Source organism: Bubalus kerabau, chromosome 7 (genome assembly GCF_029407905.1).
Source record: "Bubalus kerabau isolate K-KA32 ecotype Philippines breed swamp buffalo chromosome 7, PCC_UOA_SB_1v2, whole genome shotgun sequence".
Taxonomy (NCBI): Eukaryota; Metazoa; Chordata; class Mammalia; order Artiodactyla; family Bovidae; genus Bubalus; species Bubalus kerabau.
Window position 1 is genome coordinate 106,568,587 of NC_073630.1, and position 21,593 is coordinate 106,590,179.

A 21,593-nucleotide genomic window follows, 5' to 3' on the forward strand; every position below is an offset into this window, starting at 1 on the left:
GGATCACAATAAAGTGTGGAAAATTCTTCAAGAGATGGGAATACCAGACCACCTGATCTGCCTCTTGAGAAATCTGTATGCAGGTCAGGAAGCAACAGTTAGAACTGGACATGGAACAACAGACTGGTTCCAAATAGGAAAAGGAGTACGTCAAGGCTGTATATTGTCACCCTGTTTATTTAACTTCAATGCAGACTACATCATGAGAAACGCTGGACTGGAAGAAACACAAGCTGGAGTCAAGATTGCTGGGAGAAATATCAATAACCTCAGATATGCAGATGACACCACCCTTATGGCAGAAAGTGAAGAGGAACTCAAAAGCCTCTTGATGAAAGTGAAAGTAAAGAGAGAAAAAGTTGGCTTAAGGCTCAACATTCAGAAAACGAAGATCATGGCATCCGGTCCCACCACTTCATGGGAAATAGATGGGTAAACAGTGGAAACAGTGTCAGACTTTATTTTTGGGGGCTCCAAAATCACTACAAATGGTGACTGCAGCCATGAAATTAAAAGACGTTTACTCCTTGGAAGGAAAGTTATGACCAACCTAGATAGCATATTAAAAAGCCGAGACATAACTTTGCCAACAAAGGTCCGTCTAGTCAAGGCTCTGGTTTTTCCTGTGGTCATGTGTGGATGTGAGAGTTGGACTGTGAAGAAGGCTGAGCGCCGAAGAATTGATGCTTTAGAACTGTGGTTTTGGAGAAGACTCTTGAGAGTCCCTTGGACTGCAAGGAGATCCAACCAGTCCATTCTGAAGGAGATCAGCCCTGGGTGTTCTTTGGAAGGACTGATGCTAAAGCTGAAACTGCAGTACTTTGGCCACCTCATGCGAAGAGCTGACTCATTGGAAAAGACTCTGATGCTGGGAGGGATTGGGGGCAGGAGGAGAAGGGGACGACAGAGGATGAGATGGCTGGATGGCATCACTGACTTGATGGACATGAGTCTGGGTGAACTCTGGGAGTTGGTGATGGACAGGGAGGTCTGGCGTGCTGCGATTCGTGGGGTCGCAAAGAGTCGGACACGACTGAGCGACTGATCTGATCTGATCTGATAAGCAACTCTATGCCAATAAAATGGACAACCTGGAAGAAATGGACAAATTCTTAGAAAGTTACAGTCTCCCAAGACTGAAGCAGGAAGAAATAGAAAATATAGACAGACCAATCACAAGTAATGAAATTGAAACTGCAGTTAAAAATTGTCCAACAAACAAAAGTCCAGGACCAGATAGATGGCTTCATAGGTGAAATCTATCAAGCATTTAGAAAAGAGCTAACATCTATCCTTCTCAGTTCAGTGCAGTCGCTCAGTCGTGTCTGACTCTTTGTGACCCCATGAATCGCAGCACGCCAGGCCTCCCTGTCCATCACCAACTCCCGGAGTTCACTCAGACTCATGTCCATCGAGTCGGTGATGCCATCCAGCCATCTCATCCTCTGTCGTCCCCTTCTCCTCCTGCCCCCAATCCCTCCCAGCATCAGAGTCTTTTCCAATGAGTCAACTCTTCGCATGAGGTGGCCAAAGTACTGCAGTTTCAGCTTTAGCATCAGTCCTTCCAGTGAACACCCAGGGCTGATCTCCTTCAGAATGGACTGGTTGGATCTCCTTGCAGTCCAAGGGACTCTCAAGAGTCTTCTCCAACACCACACTTCAAAAGCATCAGTTATTTGGTGCTCAGCTTTCTTCACGGTCCAGCTCTCACATCCATACATGACCACTGGAAAAACCATAACCTTGACTAGACGGACCTTTGTTGGCAAAGTTATGTCTCTGCTTTTTAATATGCTATCTAGGTTGGTCATAACTTTCCTTCCAAGGAGTAAGCGTCTTTTAATTTCATGGCGCAATCACCATCTGCAGTGATTTTGGAGCCCCCCAAAATAAAGTCTGACACTGTTTCCACTGTTTCCCCATCTAGTTGCCATGAAATGATGGGACCAGATGCCATGATCTTAGTTTTCTGAATGTTGAGCTTTAAGCCAACTTTTTCACTCTCCTCTTCCACTTTCATCAAGAGGCTTTTGAGTTCCTCTTCACTTTCTGCCATAAGGGTGGTGTCATCTGCATATCTGAGGTTATTGATATTTCTCCCGGCAGTCTTGATTCCAGCTGGTGCTTCTTTCAGTCCAGTGTTTCTCATGATGTACTCTGCATAGAAGTTAAAAAAGCAGGGTGAAAATATATAGCCTTGACATACTCCTTTTCCTATTTGGAACCAGTCTGTTGTTCCATGTCCAGTTCTAACTGTTGCTTCCTGACCTGTATATAGATTTCTCAAGAGGCAGGTCAGGTGGTCTGGTATTCCCATCTCTCACACTCCTCTAAAAAATTATAGAACACTCCCAAGCTCATTCTGCGAGGCTATCATCTGCCCGATACCAAAACCAAAGATATCACGAAAAAAGAAAATTGCAGACCAGTATCACTGATAAACATAGTTGACAGAATCTTCAACAAAATACTAGCAACACATTAAAAGATTGATATACCCTGATCAAGTGAAATTTTTCTGAGGGATACAAGGATTCTTCAATATATATAAGTCAATCACTATGATACACCATGTTAACAAGTTAAAAAAAAAATAGAATCATCTCAAGAATTGCAGAAAAGCTTTTGACAAAATTCAACACCCATTTATGATAAAAACTCTCCAGAAAGTGGGCATAGAGGGAACCCACCTCACCATGATAAAGGCCATATATGACAAACCCACAGCAAACATCAGTGGTGGAGAACTGAAAGCATTTCCTTTAAGATCAGGAACAAGACAAGGATGTCTACTCTTGCCATTATTATTCAGTATATTTTTGAAAGTCCTAACTGTGGCAGTCAGAAAGGAAAAAGAAATAAAAGGAATACAAATTGAGAAGAAGAAGTAAAACTGTCACTGTTTGTGGATGATATGACTATATATAGAAAATCCTGAAGATGCCACCAGAAAATTTGAGCTAATCAATGAATTTGGTAAAATTACAGGATACAAAATTAATGCACAGAAATCTCTTGCAGTCCTATATACTAACAATGAAAGATCAGAAAGAGAAATTAAAGAAATAATCCCAGTTACTATTGCAACAGAAAGAATAAAATACCTAGGAATGAATGTATATGAGAAGGTAAAAGGCTTCCCTGGTGGCTCAGACGGTAAAAGAATCTGCCTGTAATGCAGGAGACCTGGGTTTGATTTGTGAGTGGGGAAGATCCCCTGGAGAAGGGACTGGCAACCCACTCCAGTATTCTTGCCTGGAGAATTCCATGGACAGAGGAGCCTGGCGGGCTACAGTCCATGGGGTCACAAAGAGTTGGACACGACTGAGTGACTAACACTTTTACTTTCAAGAAGGTACTTGAATAAGTCCTGTATTCAGAAAACTATAAGATATTTATGAAAGAAATCAAAGATGACACAAACAGATGGAGAGATACACCATGTTCTTGGGTTGGAAGAATCAATATTGTGAAAATGATTATACTACTTAAAGCAGTAGTTTTGATAAAAGTTTTATTTTCATTTTAGTTTTGAAGGATTTATTAACCAAAGAAACCACACATCACACAAACAATTTCAGTATTTAATAGAAGGTTATTTGACTTAATTTCAGTATACTGTCATTAAAAGAGAAATAAAAACAAAGAGAAAAGTAACAGCATGTATATCACCAAATTTGGGCCAACCAACCTCCAGATCTAGACAGTGCTGTTAAGTCCCTCATTAACAGCAATCTGGAGTCCTAATTGGGAAAAAGTCCCAGGTGATGTGTCTACCCTGTGGATGAGACTTCAGATTGTAGTTTTGGGGGCTTCCACTTAACAATTCCAAGCAGCAAACTGATATCATCATCAATTTGTGCACAAAAATGCAGCTCTGGTTTTACTTTAACTTTTTGCTGTTTGTTTCATCTTGTGAGTCATAAGGGGTAGGAAAAGTGTCTCAGGCAGTAAAGAATCCACCTGCAATGCAGGAGACCTGGGTTCAATCCCTGGGTGGGGAGATCCCCTGGAGAAGGGAATGGCTACCCACTCTAGTATTCTTGCTTGGAGTTTCCATGGACAGAGGAGACAACTTCTTAGACCCTGGAGGTGGGAGGTGGGGTTGGGGGAATTGGCCAGACCCTCAGGGGCTTGCCCTGGTAGCTCAGACGGTAAAGCGTCTACCTACAATGCGGGAGACCCGGGTTCGATCCCTGGGTCAGGAAGATTCCCTGGAGAAGGAAACAGCAACCCACTTCAGTATTCATGCCTGGAAAATCCCATGGACCAAGGAGCCTGGTGGGCTATAATCCATGGGGTCGCGAAGAGTCGGACACGACTGAGCGACTTCTGTGTGTGTGTGTGTGTGTGTCTGTCAGGGGCTTAAGAGAATCTAAGACCTACTCCCTGTCTTATCTAAAGTGCCGCCTGACTTGCTTTCCTTGCAGGCAGGCCCAGAATCTTTGCAGTATCCAGGGAGATCAGAGGCCTGCTCTCCTCCTTTTGATGTCTGCACAAGACTTCCCCCATTTTAATTTCCCTAAGATAAGTCTATGGATTCAGTACACTTCCTATCAAATTACCAGTGAACTTTTTCACAAAATTAGAACAAAAAACTTTTTACAGTTTTTGTGGATCCAAACAAGACCCCAAGATACCAAAAGCAATCTTGAGAAAGATACCAAAGCAATCTTGAGAAAGAAAAAACAGAACTGGAGTAATCAGGCTCCCTGACTTCAGACTGTACTACAAAACTACAGTCATCAGGACAGTATGGTACTGGCACAAAAACAGAAATATAGATCAATGGGACAGGATTGAAAGCCCAAAGATAAACCCACATACCTATGGTCACCTAATCTATGACAAAGAAGGCAAGAATATTCAGTGGAGAAAAGACAGTCTTTTCAACAAGTGGTACTGGGAAAACTGGACAGCTACATGTAAAAGAATGAAATGAGAACACTCTCTAACACCATATATAAAAATAAAACTCAACATGGAGTAAAGATCTAAGTGTAAGACCAGACACCTATACAACTCTTAGAGGAAAACATAAGAACATTCTTTGACATAAACCACAGCAATGTCTTTTTTGACCCACTTCCTAGCATAAGGAAAATAAAAACAAAATAAACAAATGGGACCGAATTAAACTTAAGAGCTTTTGTACAGAAAAGAAAACTATAAATGAGATGAAAAAACTACCTTAGAATGGGAGAAAATATTTGCAAATGAAAGCAACTGAGAAAGGACTACCATATGACCATAATTCAAAAGGACACACGCACCCCAGTGTTCATTGCAGCACTGTTTACGTTAGCCAGGACATGAAAGCAACCCAGATGTGCAACTGCAGATGAATGGGTAAGGAAGAGGTGGTACATATATGCAGGGGAATATTACTCAGCCATTAAAATGACAAAATTGGGTAACATTTGTGGAGATGTGGATGGACCTAGAGTCTGTCATAGAGTGAAGTAAGTCAGAAAGAAAAAAGTATTGTATATTAATGCATGTATGTGGAATATAGAAAAATGGTATAGGTGATTTTATTTTACAAAGCAGAAATAGAGACACAAATGTGGAGAAGGGACATGTGGACACGGACTGGTGGAGAAGGGGGAGTGGGGTGAATTGAGAAGTTGGGATTGACCTGTGTACACTGCCATGTGTGAAATAGATAGCCAGTGGGAAGCTGCTGTGTAGCACAGGGAGCTCAGCTCAGAGCTCTGTGGTGACATAGAGGGGTGGGACGGGAGCGGATGGGAGAGAGGCCCAAGAGGGAGTGGGTATATGTATACATGTGGCTGATTTATTTTGTTGTACAACATTGTAAAGCAGGTATACCCCAATTAAAATAAATACTTTGACTAAATTCATAAAAGTGCCGTGTTGATTCACATTTTATATTTATGTTTCTTTTGATAAATATAATGATAGAGTTGTAAAATGTACTGACTACAAGCTAGGCACTGTACTAAATGTTTTATAAGCAGTGTTTCATTCTTATAACTATTCTGGAAGGCAGACAGGGTTGTTATTTCTCCTTTATAGGAAAAAAAAACACAAAAAATGGAAGCACAGAAAGTTTGTCCTTTACATATGGTCATGGAGCTAGTAGATGGGATAGCTTGGCCTTTAACTCAGTATGACTTTAGAATTTATGCCCTTAACTACTCTGCTAAATGGCCACTCTAGTTTTGGAATAGTTGATAAGTTTGATTTAATTGGTAAATTTATTGTAAATTATAGTCCTCTCAAGGCATTATTTAGTCAGTTAAATAAACATTTTTGCTGGTTGGGTTGGTCTGTATTAGTTCATTAGGTTGTTAAACTTTACCAGTCACATATTACTGTGACTTGATTTTAACCCACAGTTTCTTTATTTAATCCAAAGATGTGTTTGTGATAGTATTTGAGTTGTTAATTAATCATGAAGCCAACTTGTGAAAAAATTATTACCTGTAAATGAGTTCCATTTCCCTCATTTTAGAGGCTGTATTAATATATATTTACATGTACATTATACATACACATGCACAATTAGAATTAGTGACATTACAAGGGGTGCTATACAGTGTAAATGGAGGAAGACTGAATGAGTCTTCCTGTTTCATTCAATTTATTTTTTATAAGTTAAATTTGTATCAATGTCTAAAGCCTTACTAATGTTAATATTTAAATTATAACTAGATTCATGCTTTCCCCCGCCAGAAAATGGCTCTCTTTATCTAAAATTTTATTCTGAAACATTTCCAACATAGAAGAAATTTGAAAGAACTTTACAGGGGACACTCAAAACTCACCACTTTGATTTTCTTATTATCATTTTATTATACTTATTTCATCACATATATATCCATCTATCCCTCCTTCATCCATCTTGATTTTTGATATATTGGTACATCTCTGCCTGTATACTTCAACATGTATTTCATTAACTAGCACTCAATATTTATTTAGTTTCTTTTATTTAAAAAAATTTTAATGGAGTATTATTGATTTACAGTATTGTGTTATCAGTTCAGTTCAGTTGCTCAGTCGTGTCCAACTCTTTGTGACCCCATGGACTGCAGCACACTAGGCCTCCATGTCCATCACCAACTCCCAGAGCTTGCTCAAACTCATGTCCATCGAGTCGGTGATGCCATCCAACTATCTCATCCTCTGTCGTCCCCTTCTCCTCCTGCCCTCAATCTTTCCCAGCATTGGGGTCTTTTCCAATGAGTCAGTTCTTCTCATCAAATGGCCGAAGTATTGGAGCTGGAGCTTCAGCTTCAGCATCAGTCCTTCCAATGAATATTCAGGACTGATTTCCTTTAGGATTGACTGGTTTGAATCATATATATATATATATATATATATATATATATATATATATATACTGCTACTGCTGCTAAGTCGCTTCAGTTGTGTCCAACTCTGTGCGACCCGAGACAGCAGCCCACCAGGCTCCCCCGTCCCTGGGATTCTCCAGGCGAGAACACTGGAGTGGGTTGCCATTTCCTTCTCCAATGCATGAAAGTGAAAAGTGAAAGTGAAGTCGCTAAGTCGTGTTCAACTTACTCTTTTTTAGATTCTATATATATATATATGTATGTCATTATAGAGTACTGAATAAAGTTCCCTGTGCTATATTAGTGAGTTCTTACTAGTTATCTGTTTTATACATAGTAGTGTGTATATGTCAATCCCAATCTCCCAATTTATCCCCCCTCCCCCGCCCTGATAACCATAAGTTTATTTTCTACATCTGTGACTCTATTTCTGTTTCGTAAATAAGTTCATTTGTACCATTTTTTTTTAAGATTCCACATTTAATGGTGAAATTGTAGAGTCCCAAGAACATTATAACTCTGGTTTTATAATTTCATGATTTTTACCATTTAATTTTATAGGTATGTTAGAAGTTTTGGGAAAATGACTGGATCATTCAAGTTGGAAACTATTTCCAAAACAGAGCACAAATATCGCTATGCTCTTGCTTACTGGAATTAAAGCAAGAAAGGAAGTGAAACTTGTGTTAGAACTGCCTGTGAACTGTCCAGTGCTATATAACTCTTTATTCACTCAGTTCAGTTATGTCAGCAGTTTCATAATAGTGAAGAAAGTAGTTTATTTATAGCTTTAAAAAAATATTTTTATTGAGTGTGACATAAATGCAATAAACTATACATTTCTTAGGTGTGCAGGTGTAGCTCACTTAGATTTTATATTTATCTAACTCTAATCTAGATCCGTGTCCAGATCAAGATCTGGAGTAGTTCCAGCTTATATCTCTTTTAATCTACATCATGGTTATTATTTCCAGCTTATTATTTTAATCTGTATCATGGTTATTATGAAGTTTGTGGGATATTTTCATGTTTTTTGGGTTTTACTTTGATACAGATATTAATCAGTGTACATTAGAAGACATTAAAATTACTTTGAGACAGTAGAAACAGCAAAATGTCAGAAGGAATCTTATTTTTAGAAGTGTTTATTAATAGGAACCAGTAATTGCCATATTATGTCCACAGACAAATCCGTTTTACTGATAGTAATGTTTTCTTTTCTGTAGTATGTAGGAGCAGCTCCAGTTTGCCTGCCATTAGTCCTTCCCCACAGGGGTTACAACATACCTTCTTGTCTTATAAGGTCTTTTGATTAAACAAAAAATTTTTGCCGGAAAGTGTTTTGAAGGAGTTGATGAGTTTGTAAATGAAAACTAAATTTGTACTAAAAATTTAGTTTCAAGGATACTGGTTGTTATAAATAACTGGCTGGCATTATTAAGCTGTTGGTAATATTGGATCATTATTTCTTATTTTGCATTGGTATTCTCATTACAGTGAAAGGAACTTCTCTCCCAAGTTTAATGAAAAGGATGGGCAGGTTGAGAGAAAGAGCCAGAATGGCCTGTATGAGGTTGAAAATGGAAGACCTAGGTAGGTACTGTGGTGGGGCATCTTACAATAATGGGTCTTTAAAAGGTAGAAAATAATTGTCAATGAAAATTCACTTAACAATCAAGGTAAGAAAAAAGCAAATTTTATGTAAACCAAACTAAGAGTTACAACTTGGAAGACAGACTCTCAGGAAGCTCTGCAAAGTGTTCCACCTGTTAGAAGGTACTGTTGTTTAGTCACTAAGTCTTGGTGAACTCTTTTGTGATCCCATAGCACGCCAGGCTCCTCTTTCCTTAGGATTTCCCAGGCAAGAAGGGGGATCCTCCTGACCCAGGTATTGAACCCACATCTCCTGCATTATTAGCAGATGGCTTCTTTACCAATGAGCCACCAGGGAAGCCCTGTTAGAAGGTATAGTCATGTTCTTTTAAGAAGTTACATTGCTAGTGTCAGAAGAAAGGGAAAATAATCATCTTTATGGTCAAGAAAGCACTCTCATCTTTGAGGAGGTCTGGTCAATGTGCAGATACACTGCATGTTAGGGATGCTAGGAGAGGCCCAGATGGACACACAAAATTTTTGGTCTAAATTTTTTTGTCCTGCCTTAAAATACACATTTTATTTTATCAATGTAATTAACATTTATTGAGGGCTTGCCTATGTCAGACCTTGTCTGAAATAATTTATATATGTGATTTAATTAAATCATAATAATAACCCTGTGGGTGGATATTTTTAGTTCCATTTACAGATAAGTAGAGAAAATGCAAGTAGTTTGCATATGGTAAGTAAGTGCTGGAAGGAATTGAATGCATCTTCTTAGAACTTTACCTTGAAATAGAAATAATAGCAGTTGACTTTTGAACAAAATGGGGCTTAAACTACACAGGCCCACTTATACATGGACTCTTTTTCAGTAGTAAATATTACAGCACTGCTGCATCTGAGTTTGGTTGAATTGAATACCTGAATGTGGAACCACAGATAGAGGGGAACTGTGTGTACAGACGGTAGACTATAAGTTTATATGGAAGCATTGTTCAAGGGTCAACTGTAATTGAATAAATTAACCGAAGGAAAGGATTAAGAATTGTATTTCAGTGATTATTTATAAAATGAGATAATACTTTTAAGAATTTATCCAAATATGTAAGAGTAAAAATAAAAACAGCCTAACAGTTTAACATCGTTTTTTTCTTTTGGCCGTGTTGTGTGGCAAGTGGGTGGGATGTGGGAATCTTAGTTCACCAGCTAGGGATCAAACCTGTGACCAGTGAAAGCACGGAGTCTTAACCACTGGACCACCAGGAAATCCCTCTTTTTGTACTTTTAAAAGTGATTTTTCTATACAACTCGAAAATTTTCAGTTTTTCTTAAGTCATCATAAAAGGAAGAAATGTAAAAATTAGCATGCCTCCAATAAAAAAATAGAAAAATCACAGATTTGGTAATCATACGTATCACCTTGTAGACATGTTGCAAAAGCTAAAAATATTATTAGTTCTTCTAAAGCAAGGAAATAGTAGTGCTCCTCTCATGCCAACATGGTCTTTCAGTTTTGCTAAATTCTTTCTTTGTTCATCGCTTACTCACTTTTCTGTGTTACTGAGTCGTTTCAAGTCAAACTTGCCTTGCATTTGACTTACTCCTTAAGTTCTCTTCTGGGCAAAATATGTTAGAAGATATGTACACATATAAAAGGACAGAAAAGGCAAAGGAAAGATAGCCTGTTTTGGTCAAGACTCTCTTGACTAATGGAAACCAACTCTAGCTTGCCTGAGTAAAAAAGTGAACTTTACTCCAGGACTACAGAATCATCTCAGGAATCCAAAGCAGAAATGCAGCTAACTTTAGGAAAGGGTAGAGTTTGGAAAGCCATTAGAACTGTCTCTGCCTTATGTCTGCTTTCCTTTATATTTTGTCTTTGTTTTGCTTTTTCTGCAAATAGCTCTCTCTGTTGCTCAGGCAGTAGGGTAATCTATATATCTTTGCTACAGCTTCTAGTTTATCAGTTACAGGTTTGGTCTTTGTCTCTCTTAATATTGGCTTTGATCATTTGTATTCAAGGGTGTATGGTTACATGGAATAAAACATAGTTACTGACCACCCTGCCCCTCTTCCTGAATTTGCAAAGTAGAGTAATTATAACCTGGCCAAGTGTCTTGCCTTTCTGTTTTTATTTGCAAGTCTTGCTAAAATATTTCTGAGTCCAGTATAAAACAATATAAAGATTGACTCAATTTTAATAACAGTCGCAAGGAAGAGCAAAATAAAAAAGAGTAGCTGGGACTTCCCTGGGGGCATAGTGGTTGAGAATCCACCTGCCAGTACAGGGAACATGAGTTCGATCCCTGGTCCAGGAAGATCCCAAATGCTGTGGAGCAACTAGACCTGTGACCCACAACTTCTGAGCCCACGTGCTGCAGCCACTGGAGCTCCTGTACCAGAGCCCATGCTCCGCCACAAGAGAAGCCACTGAAATGAGAAGCCTGAGCACTGCAGAGGAGAAAGCCCGGCAGCAACCAAGACCCAGTGCAACCGTAAATAAAAAAATAGTTACAAAGATAGCTGAAAGGGAAAATTTGACGAGTTGTTTATTTACTTTTACATACTGGGAGGACCAAAGATATTAAATAGATAAGATTGCAGATTAGGGCATTTCATTTTACATAATGAAAGTTAAACATTTAAGGAATATTGACTGGAAGAAAATTACTCAGGCCTGAGTGTGCCCTGTTTATCTGATAGACTTTTAAACATTGGGTTGTGGCATTAGGTTAAATAGTTGTTGGCATTTTTATAAAATTGTTTTTAAAAATTGAATTTGGTATATTTGAAATCTTGAAATATTAAGTATTTCTACTTCATTATATGCTGTGTGCTGTGGGCTAAGTTGCTTTAGTCGTGTCCAACTCTATGCAGCCTTTAGGGACTCTAGCCTGCCAGGCTCCTCTGTCCATGGGATTCTCCAGGCAAGAATACTAGAGTGAGTTGCCATGCCTTTCTCCAGGGGATCTTCCGACTCAGGGATGGAACCTGTCTCTTATGTCTGCCTTCATTGGCAGGCAGGTTATTTACCACTAGCACCTCCTGGGAAGCCCTCATTATATGCTACACAATATCTATTACTGATAATAAAAATCTAGAACTCACTATGAAATAAATGGACTTTAAAATGTAATCAAAACTATATGAGCGAGACAGGTTGTAAGAGAGTGAAGTATGAAAAGAGGATGATGAGAAAGGGAAGAGAAATGTGGATATACTGGATAAAGCCTTGCTGTTGCAGAGTTAGACTGTGATTAGGTGCAGAACATTTCAGCCTTCCAGATTTAAAACAACTCTGGAAATGAGATCCTCCTCCTGGATCAAGCCCAGGCATGAAAGAAAAGTTAAATAACACTGTAAAGAAATACGTACTTTGTATGTCAAATATGTAGTAGTGCTACTGGATTTGTGTGGAGATCTTATTTCCCTCTTAGTACCTTGTTTTGGGCCATATCAAGTTTGGTTCAAAAAGATGAATACATTCAGTTGGTTTTATGGTTTTTTGTTTTTCCAGAAATCCTGCAGGACGGACTGGACTGATTGGCCGGGGACTTTTGGGGCGATGGGGCCCCAATCATGCTGCAGATCCCATCATAACCAGGTAAGAGCTGAAAACACATTTCAGTAACAAAGAGACAAGTAATTGGAAAAATACAGACACTAACCATGTTTTTACATGTCCATCATATACATATGCAAATGTATGTATGCATATGTATGTGTTTATATATATAGTTATCCCTTGATATTTTAGGGGATTGGCTATCGCAGAAGCCCCTGTGCCTCAAGCAGGTAGCAAAATCTGTGGATATTCAGGTCGCTTACATAAAATGGAATAGTACGGTTGACCTGTCTTATCCGTGGGTTCCGCATTTGTGGATACAGAGAGCCGACTGCATGTGTGTGTGTTTGTGTCGGTATATACACAGGCATATATATATATATGTATGTATGCAACCTCGAAATTAAAAGGCGCTTGCTCCTTGGAAGAAAAGCTATGACAAACCTGGACAGCATATTAAAAAGCAGAGACATTGCCAACAAAGGTCCGTCTAGTCAAAGCTGTGGTTTTTCCAGTAGTCTTATATGGATGTGAGAGTTGGACTATAAAGAAAGCTGAGTACCGAAGAATTGATGCTTTTGAACTGTGGTGTTGGAGAAGACTCTTGAGAGTCCCTTGGACTGCAAGGAGATCCAACCAGTCCATTCTGAAGGAGGTCAGCCCTGGGGTTTCTTTGGAAGGACTGATGCTGAAGCTGAAACTCCAATACTTTGGCCACCTCATGTGAAGAGCTGACTCATTTGAAAAGACCCTGATGCTGGGAGGGATTGGGGGCAGGAGGAGAAGGGGACGACAGAGGATGAGATGGTTGGATGGCATCACCGACTCAATGGACATGGGTTTGGGTGGACTCCAGGAGTTGGTGATGAACAGGGAGGCCTGGCATGCTGGGGTTCATGGGGTCGCAAAGAGTCGGACACGACTGAGCGACTGAACTGAATTGAGCTGGCTTTTCTTGCTTTCGGTCTTGATCACCTCCAAACCAACTTCCAAACTTTTGTCAACAATAAGTGAGTTTTCTGAAATACAAATTGCTAACAACTTTTAACCTGCTTAAAAACGTTCTCTGGCTCTCTAAGCAGATGAATTTGATGAATTCTTGGCCTACTTCAACCTCATCACCCATCTTTCCCTCACTGATGTTCATACTGCCGTGTATACTTTCAGTTTCTTGAATACATTATTTTGTTTTTATAACTTTGTTTCCTCCCTCTGCATCCTTAAAGTCAGATTTGTCTTGTACTAATTGTTCTTTCATTTCTAGCTATCTGTACTCATCAAGCTGTCAGTCTTACAGTTTATTCACCTACATGTCTAGCTCCACTGCTAGGCTGTGAACTCCTTTAGGGGGAATTACGGATGGGGCTTCCCTGATAGCTCAGTTGGTGAAGAATCCACCTGCAATGCAGGAGAACCCAGTTCCATTCCTGGGTCTGGAAGGTCAGCTGGAGAAGGGCTAGGCTACCTACTCCAGCATTCTTGGGCTTCCCTTGTGGCTTAGCTGGTAAAGAATCCACCTGCAATGCGGGAGACCTGGGTTCGATTCCTGGGTCTGGAAGATCTGCTGGAAAAGGGATACACTACCCACTCCAGTATTCTGGCCTGGGGAATTCCATGGAGTGTATAGTCCATGGGGCCCCAAAGAGTAGTACATGACTGAGCAACTTTCACTTTCATGGGTTAGATGTAGTGTTCAGCCACGTTATAAAGACTTGGACACTCATATCTAAGCTGGTGTATTTTAATCTCATGCAGAGTGAAAATTAGATTGTAGGCTTTCTGTTTTGGTTTTGTACTGCAAGTTCAAAATCTTTATCTTTGCCTAAGGGGCTATTAGAACTATTCTTAACATTTGGCAGGGGGAGGTAGATGTGGTGTAGGGAAGGGGAAAGGGAGATTTATCAACATCTTTGGGAAGGAGGCTCTGATTACAAAAAGCACATTTTGAAATTAACGTTGCCTTAATGCTTGAAAAATATTCAATTAAATTTGAAATATAAAATTAAAGGATAGAGTGAGATTTCTTTTATCAAAAAAGGGGATAAAGATTGAGAAGCATTTTTTTTTTTTTTTTTTTTGAGACCAACTGGACATGGAACAACAGACTGGTTCCAAATGGTAAAAGGAGTACATCAAGGCTGTATATTGTCACCCTGCTTATTTAACTTCTATGCAGAGTACATCATGAGAAACGCTGGGCTGGAAGAAGCACAAGCTGGAATCAAGTTTGCTGGGAGAAATATCAATAACCTCAGATATGCAGATGACACCACCCTTATGGTAGAAAGCAAAGAAGAACTAAGGAGCCTCTTGATGAAAGTGAAAGTGGAGAGTGAAAAAGTTGGCTTAAAGCTCAACACTCAGAAAACGAAGATCATGGTATCTGGTCACATCACTTCATGGGAAATAGATGGGGAAACAGTGGAAACAGTGTCAGACTTTATTTTTGGGGGCTCTAAAATCACTGCAGCTGGTGATTGCAGCCATGAAATGAAAAGACACTTACTCCTTGGAAGGAAAGTTATGACCAACCTAGATAGCATATTCAAAAGCAGAGACATTACTTTGCCAACAAAGGTCCGTCTAGTCAAGGCTATGGTTTTTCCAGTGGTCATGTATGAATGTGAGAGTTGGACTGTGAAGAAAGCTGAGTGCCGAAGAATTGATGCTTTTGAACTGTGGTGTTGGAGAAGACTCTTGAGAGTCCCTTGGACTGCAAGGAGATCCAACCAGTCCATTATAAAGGAGATCGGTCCTGGGTATTCTTTGGAAGGAATGATGCCAAAGCTGAAACTCCAGTACTTTGGCCACCTCATGCGAAGAGTTGACTCATTGGAAAAGACTCTGATGCTGGGAGGGATTGGGGGCAGGAGGAGAAGGGGATGACAGAGGATGAGATGGCTGGATGGCATCACCGACTCAATGGACGTGAGTTTGAGTGAACTCTGGGAGTTGGTGATGGACAGGGAAGCCTGGTGTGCTGCGATTCATGGGGTCGCAAAGAGTCGGACACGACTGAGCAACTGAACTGAACTGAACCTAACCTGTATTACATAATCTTCTTTTCTGAAAACAGGGTGAACTGTTAAAAGCAATTATTACAGATCTTTTTTACTACTTATATTAATAATTCTTAAAAAGGTTCCTTGGATAAAAAAGAAAAGAAACTCTTAATGATCTTCCTTTGAATTCTGTTCTGCTTTAAAATCTTTTTGATAAATTTTACTTTAGTAAAAAGTATATCTTGAATTTTTATTTTGGAGACTATAATATCCTTTATTGAAAGTAGACATTTGGTTTGTAACAGTGCTAAATAAAGAGTATTTTTTTAAATGCAAAACAATATTTCTTTATAAAACTAGCTGATTTGAGGTAAATTTATATACACTATTATAAAGAAAAATACATCTTTATATTTTTGTCTTAAGCTTGGTTTAGGACCTTGATCTTTTTCTGAATCACTTATGATCTTACATTACTGTTTATAGGTGGAAAAGGGATAGAAGTGGAAATAAAATCACCCATCCCATTTCTGGGAAAAACATCTTACAGTTTGTTGCAATAAAAAGGAAAGACTGTGGAGAATGGGCAATCCCAGGGGTAAGCATTAAAATAAAGTCAAATCAATGTTTTCAGTTCTTTTTAGTTGCTTTACTTATATAATGCAAGGTTATCGCATATGGATCTTTTCTACTCCCTTAAGTCTCTTTCCTCCCTACTTCAGTTAGTAATTCCTTTGCAGTGAAGTATCATTGTTAAGGACAAGTGTAGAATAATACACCAAAGCTGTTAAAATCTGAGTCTTAATTCTAAAACCCTTGAGAAAGAACATGGACTTTGATGTTAGACCTGGGCTTGTGTTTTAGCCTTTCCACTTGGAGCTGAGTGCTGTGGAGTTCAGACCTTTGTTCTAAAAATAATCATATTTATTTCACAGGATTATTAGAGAGAGCATTTAAAGCTCCTGGTATTGCAGATACTCACTAATGCTGAGTCTTGTCTTAGAACCCATCCCCTACTCTAAGACCAAAGTAACATTTTCAGTATTTTAAAAAAAGGTAACACATTACTTACTGTTCCTTACAGTTTTTAAAGTTTCTATAATATCATCAGAAAGAGTATACTTTTATTGAGTTCACATCAGTGGTATTTCAAGTGGCTTTAAAAAAATATGTATGTGTTCAAGAGTGGGTTTTATGTTTTATGCCGTATTGTTAAATGGAGATAGTTTGATAAGAGGATGACTCGTCCTATACACATTCTGCTATCTGCAAGAATGGTTTCTTTCTTTGTAGGATAAAATGGAATGAAAATGAAGATTGTAGCTGACTGTATGAGCCAAATAAACTTCACACATGCTGAATGCAAAATACAATGATATCATCATAGGATTTTCTGTTTTTATTGTCATTTGAAATTCTGATCAGTCAGGGAACTGTTGTTGTTAAATATAATTTTGAAAGTCGTTCATCTCAGTGTATTTTGAGCATCCGAGGATATGGCAGGGCTACATGAACAAGCATCCCTGTCTTCTTGGTGCTCACACTCCAATGAGGGAGACCATACAAGATAAATAAGTTCTTGTATGTTAGGTGATAAGTATTAAGAAAACTAAAGCAAGGAAGGGGACTAGGAAGTGTTGGTAGAGCTTGCAATTTTAGATAGAGGGTGGTTATAGAAGGTCTCCTGAGAGAAGGTGACATCTAAGTGAAGATCTGGAGGAGGTGGACAAGTGGCCTGTGTAGATATCTGGGGAAAGCGCCTTTAGGTAGAAGCAGTAGCAGTTGCAAAGGCCTTAAGGTTGGAATATGTCTGGCACATCCTAGGAACATTGAGGAGGTCACTGTGACTAGAATGGAATGACTGGTGGGGAAAGTATCAGTTTGTTGTATTCTTGCCTCCAGCCCTTCCTTCTGTAGCTTGACTTTGGAAAATACCAGGAAAGGAGTCTTACAGGCTCAGTTATCATAGGCTAACCTTGGACCATTTACTGTGGTTGAGTATATATATGGTTGATACCCTACTAAGCTACTTCTACTAGAAACAAATGATTTAGAGAAGAGCATATTACAGAAGATTATGGACAGATAGAGCAACATATCCCTGGAGAAGGAAATGGCAACCCACTCTGGTATTCTTGCCTGGGAAATCCCATGGACAGAGGAGCCTGGCGGGCTACAAAACATGGGGTTGCAAGAGTCAGACACGACTGAGCGCCTAAACCAACACCCACCACAAAGCAATATATGTCCACTGTATCTATCAGTCAGTAAATATTTATTGATTGAATTAAAGCTTTTTCCTTTTTTTTTTTTTGAACAAAAATGTGACTCTCAGGGGATGGTGGATCCAGGAGAGAAGATTAGTGCCACACTGAAAAGAGAATTTGGTGAGGAAGCTCTGAACTCCTTACAGAAGTCCAGTGCTGAAAAGAGAGAATTACAGGAAAAGTTGCACAAGCTCTTCAACCAGGAACATCTAGTGGTAAGAAATGATTTCTAAGAAGGATTTAGTCCTGGGGATTAATGAAAATTACTTAAAATTCACCTGAAAATCTGGTAGATTATTCTCTGAATAAAGTGAAATACCTGTATATTTGAAATATATGTTCATAAAACAAATTGTAGCTCTTCTCTGTGAATAGATTCCTACTTAAATTTTTATAGCTCAACTTTACATTATTTATTATATTTTTTCCTCATAGTTTTTCTTTAGACTCAGTGTGAGCTAATGTGATACTGAGTTCACTCATCTAACAGTAAATCTTTTCTATTTTTAAAATATTTGCAAGAATTCAACTTTTTTGAAAGGACATTTACATTTTAACTTAGGTTGTTCAGAGCTTTTCTCATTCATAACAGTTTAAGTCTCATGTCTGTTTTGCTTATGTATCCTTTGTGGTTTAAAAAAATCACTATAAGGTATATGTGCACTAGTAATAAGGAGAAGAATGGATTTTCTTTTTTATTGCTGTTGGCTTTTGTTTGACGTGCTTTATTTTCTTCCCAGAATTAGGATTTCTTAGTTGTTTATATTGTCTGGGTTTTGGGTCACATTTGTTTTAGATGGCTGGATCCAAGTCTTTTCATGTATTAAGAGCTTAAATATTAGTCTTTACTAACCTTGTTTATAGATCTTTGTTTAACTAGAAGAATCTATCTTTGTATGTCTAAAACTGTAATCATGGAAATTATTTTTAAATTGGCGTATAATTGCTTTACAGCATCGTGTTAGTTTCTGCTGTACAGTGGCATGAATCAGCTATATATATATCCCCTCCTTGAGTCTCCCTCTCACACCCCCCCGCAGAAATGATTAAAACAGAAAAATATTTACATGAAGAGTCTTAAAAAAAATCATACGGCCCAAATATGATTATTCTTACATTCTGAAATTAAAATCTGAGGTGTTGAGGGTTTTGTGAATGTTAGATAGCGCTACCTCAGAATGTTCTTGAGACTATTGTTTCCTGGGAAATTTATTTATTTAAAAAAATATTTTGTTCATTTGATGCTATTATAAATGGAATCACTTTACTTTGTTAATTTCATTTTCACATTGACTTTTTTTGGCCACTTTTTCTTTTTGAGGAATCTTAGTTTCCCCTGGTAAAGGCACCAAGTCCTAACCACTGGACCCCAGGGAATTCCCTCCCTGGGACATGTAGAACAAGCATATGGAATGTTACATTAAAGGTTCTGTAATATTTGTATTTCTTTTGTGTGTGTGTGATAAAAAGCACATAGCATATAATATGCCCACTTAACCATTTTTTAAGTGTACAATTAATTAATGTTAATTAAATGTGCATTGTTTTGCAATGGATATTTCTGATTCTGAAGAAGGCAGCATGCTAAGCTCTACCCATTCCTTTTCACCCTATACTTTTTTTTATCTGTCTCCTTTTAAAAAAATAGATATATAAAGGTTATGTTGATGATCCTCGAAACACTGATAATGCATGGATGGAGACAGAAGCTGTGAATTACCATGATGAAACAGGTAATTTTACTAATGTTTATTAAACTAACTGAATTAGTGGATCAATTTAAGTCAAGCAGCCTACTAGGACACAATTAAATCTGGACTCTTTCAGTATTTTAAGTCAATCATCTAGTGATTATAGAAGTATATTTGTATGAAATCAGATTGTTGATATTAAGATAATATATTTTAAAAAATGAAAGAATATGTAGAAGAAAGCTTTAAAAGTGTTACCAGTAACGAATCTCCTTTAATCCATTGGTGAGTCAGACACGACTGAAGCGACTTAGCAGCAACAGTATATAAAATTAAGATTAAAATTATAAACTAATTATGTGCCTTAAAGTTGTCAAATTGAGTCCATTTGTATGAAACAAAAGCAAAAGATTAAAGGGTTAAAATTATAAACTAATTACATGGCTTAAAGTTGTCAAATTGTTTGAGTCCATTTGTATGAAACAAAAGTAAAAGCAAAAGCAGAAGATTTGGGTAGGAAGTACGGGTATAATAAAGGAAATGGGATTTATGTCTGTTTTAATGTTTGAAATAATTTTATAATCATGTATTCTTAAAATGTAAAATAATACCAAAAAAATTCCAACTGTTGAACAAACTTCAAATGGATGATTTTTTTCTGGTCAATGGATTTAAAAATTTAGCAGGTGGGTGGAAATCTGTTATTATAAAAAGCAAGGGGGAATCTGCTATTTAGAAAATTAATTGCAATTTTAATATTTGTTGAGTGGCTTCTCTTGAAACATTTTATTGCTAAATTGGATGACCTTTTAGATACTTTGTTTTCATCTGTAGCAAAATGAAGTGGTACCATATCAGGGAACTAATTGTTGCATTCATGGTTCCTTTCTGAGCTGAACTGTTGCTGGAAACACGGGGGGAGAGAGACTGGTCATGTCTGAGGTCTTGGGCAAGTCCCTGGGATGGACTGCCAAGTGAGAGTCCTTGGCTTCATGCAGGAAGGAATTCAAGAGCGAGCTGAAGTAGAGTGAGCACAGATTTATTCAGGGAGGTACACACTCCATATGGAGAAGGCAATGGCACCCCACTCCAGTACTCTTGCCTGGAAAATCCCATGGACAGAGGAGCCTGGTAGGCTGCAGTCCAGGGGGTCGCTAGGAGTCGGACACGACTGAGTGACTTCACTTTCACTTTTCACTTTCATACATTGGAGAAGGAAATGGCAACCCACTCCAGTGTTCTTGCCTGGAGAAGCCCAGGGACGAGGGAACCTGGTGGGCTGCGGTCTATGGGGTCGCACAGAGTCGGACATGACTGAAGCAACTTAGCAGCAGCAGCAGCACACACAAGGACAGAGTATAGGCTGTCTCAGAAAGCAAGAGACTCTGAAATATGGGGTGTTTGGTTTTTATGGTCTGGGTAATTTCATAGGCTAATGAGTGGGAGAATTATTTTGGCTGTTTTAGAAAAGGGGGAGGGGATTTCCAGGGATTGGATCACACTCACTTTTTGACCTTTTATGGTTAGCCCGACTCCTGTGGGTGTGTCATTTAACCTATGCTGATGTATTATAATGGACATATCAAGATCTAGTCTGCCATCTTGGACCTAGTTGGGTTTAACCAGTTTATATTGTGTCCTCAGTGGCTGTATCATTCTTTTAAAGGTTATGCCTTGCCCCTTCCTATCTCAGTATAACCCTGTGCAAATCACATGTTCTCTTGGACCCAGTTTTTTCCTTATAAAATGGGCTGCAACTAGAAGATTTGTCACTTTTACATTCTTGCTGAACTTGGGGAAACTCCCAGCACAAGTTTCATTACTTCTATACAACTGTAAGCAAAGTATTAAAACAATTCATTTTGGTATTAAGAACTTAAATATTTCAGAAGGAAAAATAATGCATATGTAATTTAGAAGCAGGTCTCTGCAACTTAAGTACTGATACATTTGTTAGCTATTTATTTTTGAAGTTAAAAAACAATGACTGATCCTCTAGTGGTTGATTATATAGTGTCTGACTTGTTCAAATCACTGTTTTCACTGTTTCATTCTTTCTCTAAACGTAAAAAAAATTTTGCAGTCTGATAATTTCACATCGCTGCCATATCTGAGTTTGATTCCGATCCTTTGTCTCCTCAGACTGT

At 38.4% G+C, this 21,593-nt stretch overlaps 1 protein-coding gene across 3 annotated transcripts in view; it reads left to right on the forward strand.

Moving 5' to 3' along the window:
* Positions 1-21,593, forward strand: part of NUDT9 (nudix hydrolase 9) — a 37,787-nt gene that overhangs the window by 12,071 nt on the left and 4,123 nt on the right. For 2 of the 3 annotated variants that reach the window (XM_055589069.1, XM_055589067.1), the window contains exons 3-7: positions 8,820-8,915; positions 12,439-12,525; positions 15,975-16,086; positions 17,824-17,970; positions 19,404-19,488. In XM_055589069.1, the coding sequence (XP_055445044.1) occupies positions 8,820-8,915; positions 12,439-12,525; positions 15,975-16,086; positions 17,824-17,970; positions 19,404-19,488 (527 nt within the window). The remainder of the gene's footprint in view (positions 1-8,819; positions 8,916-12,438; positions 12,526-15,974; positions 16,087-17,823; positions 17,971-19,403; positions 19,489-21,593) is intronic. The other variant, XM_055589068.1, reaches the window with a different exon arrangement.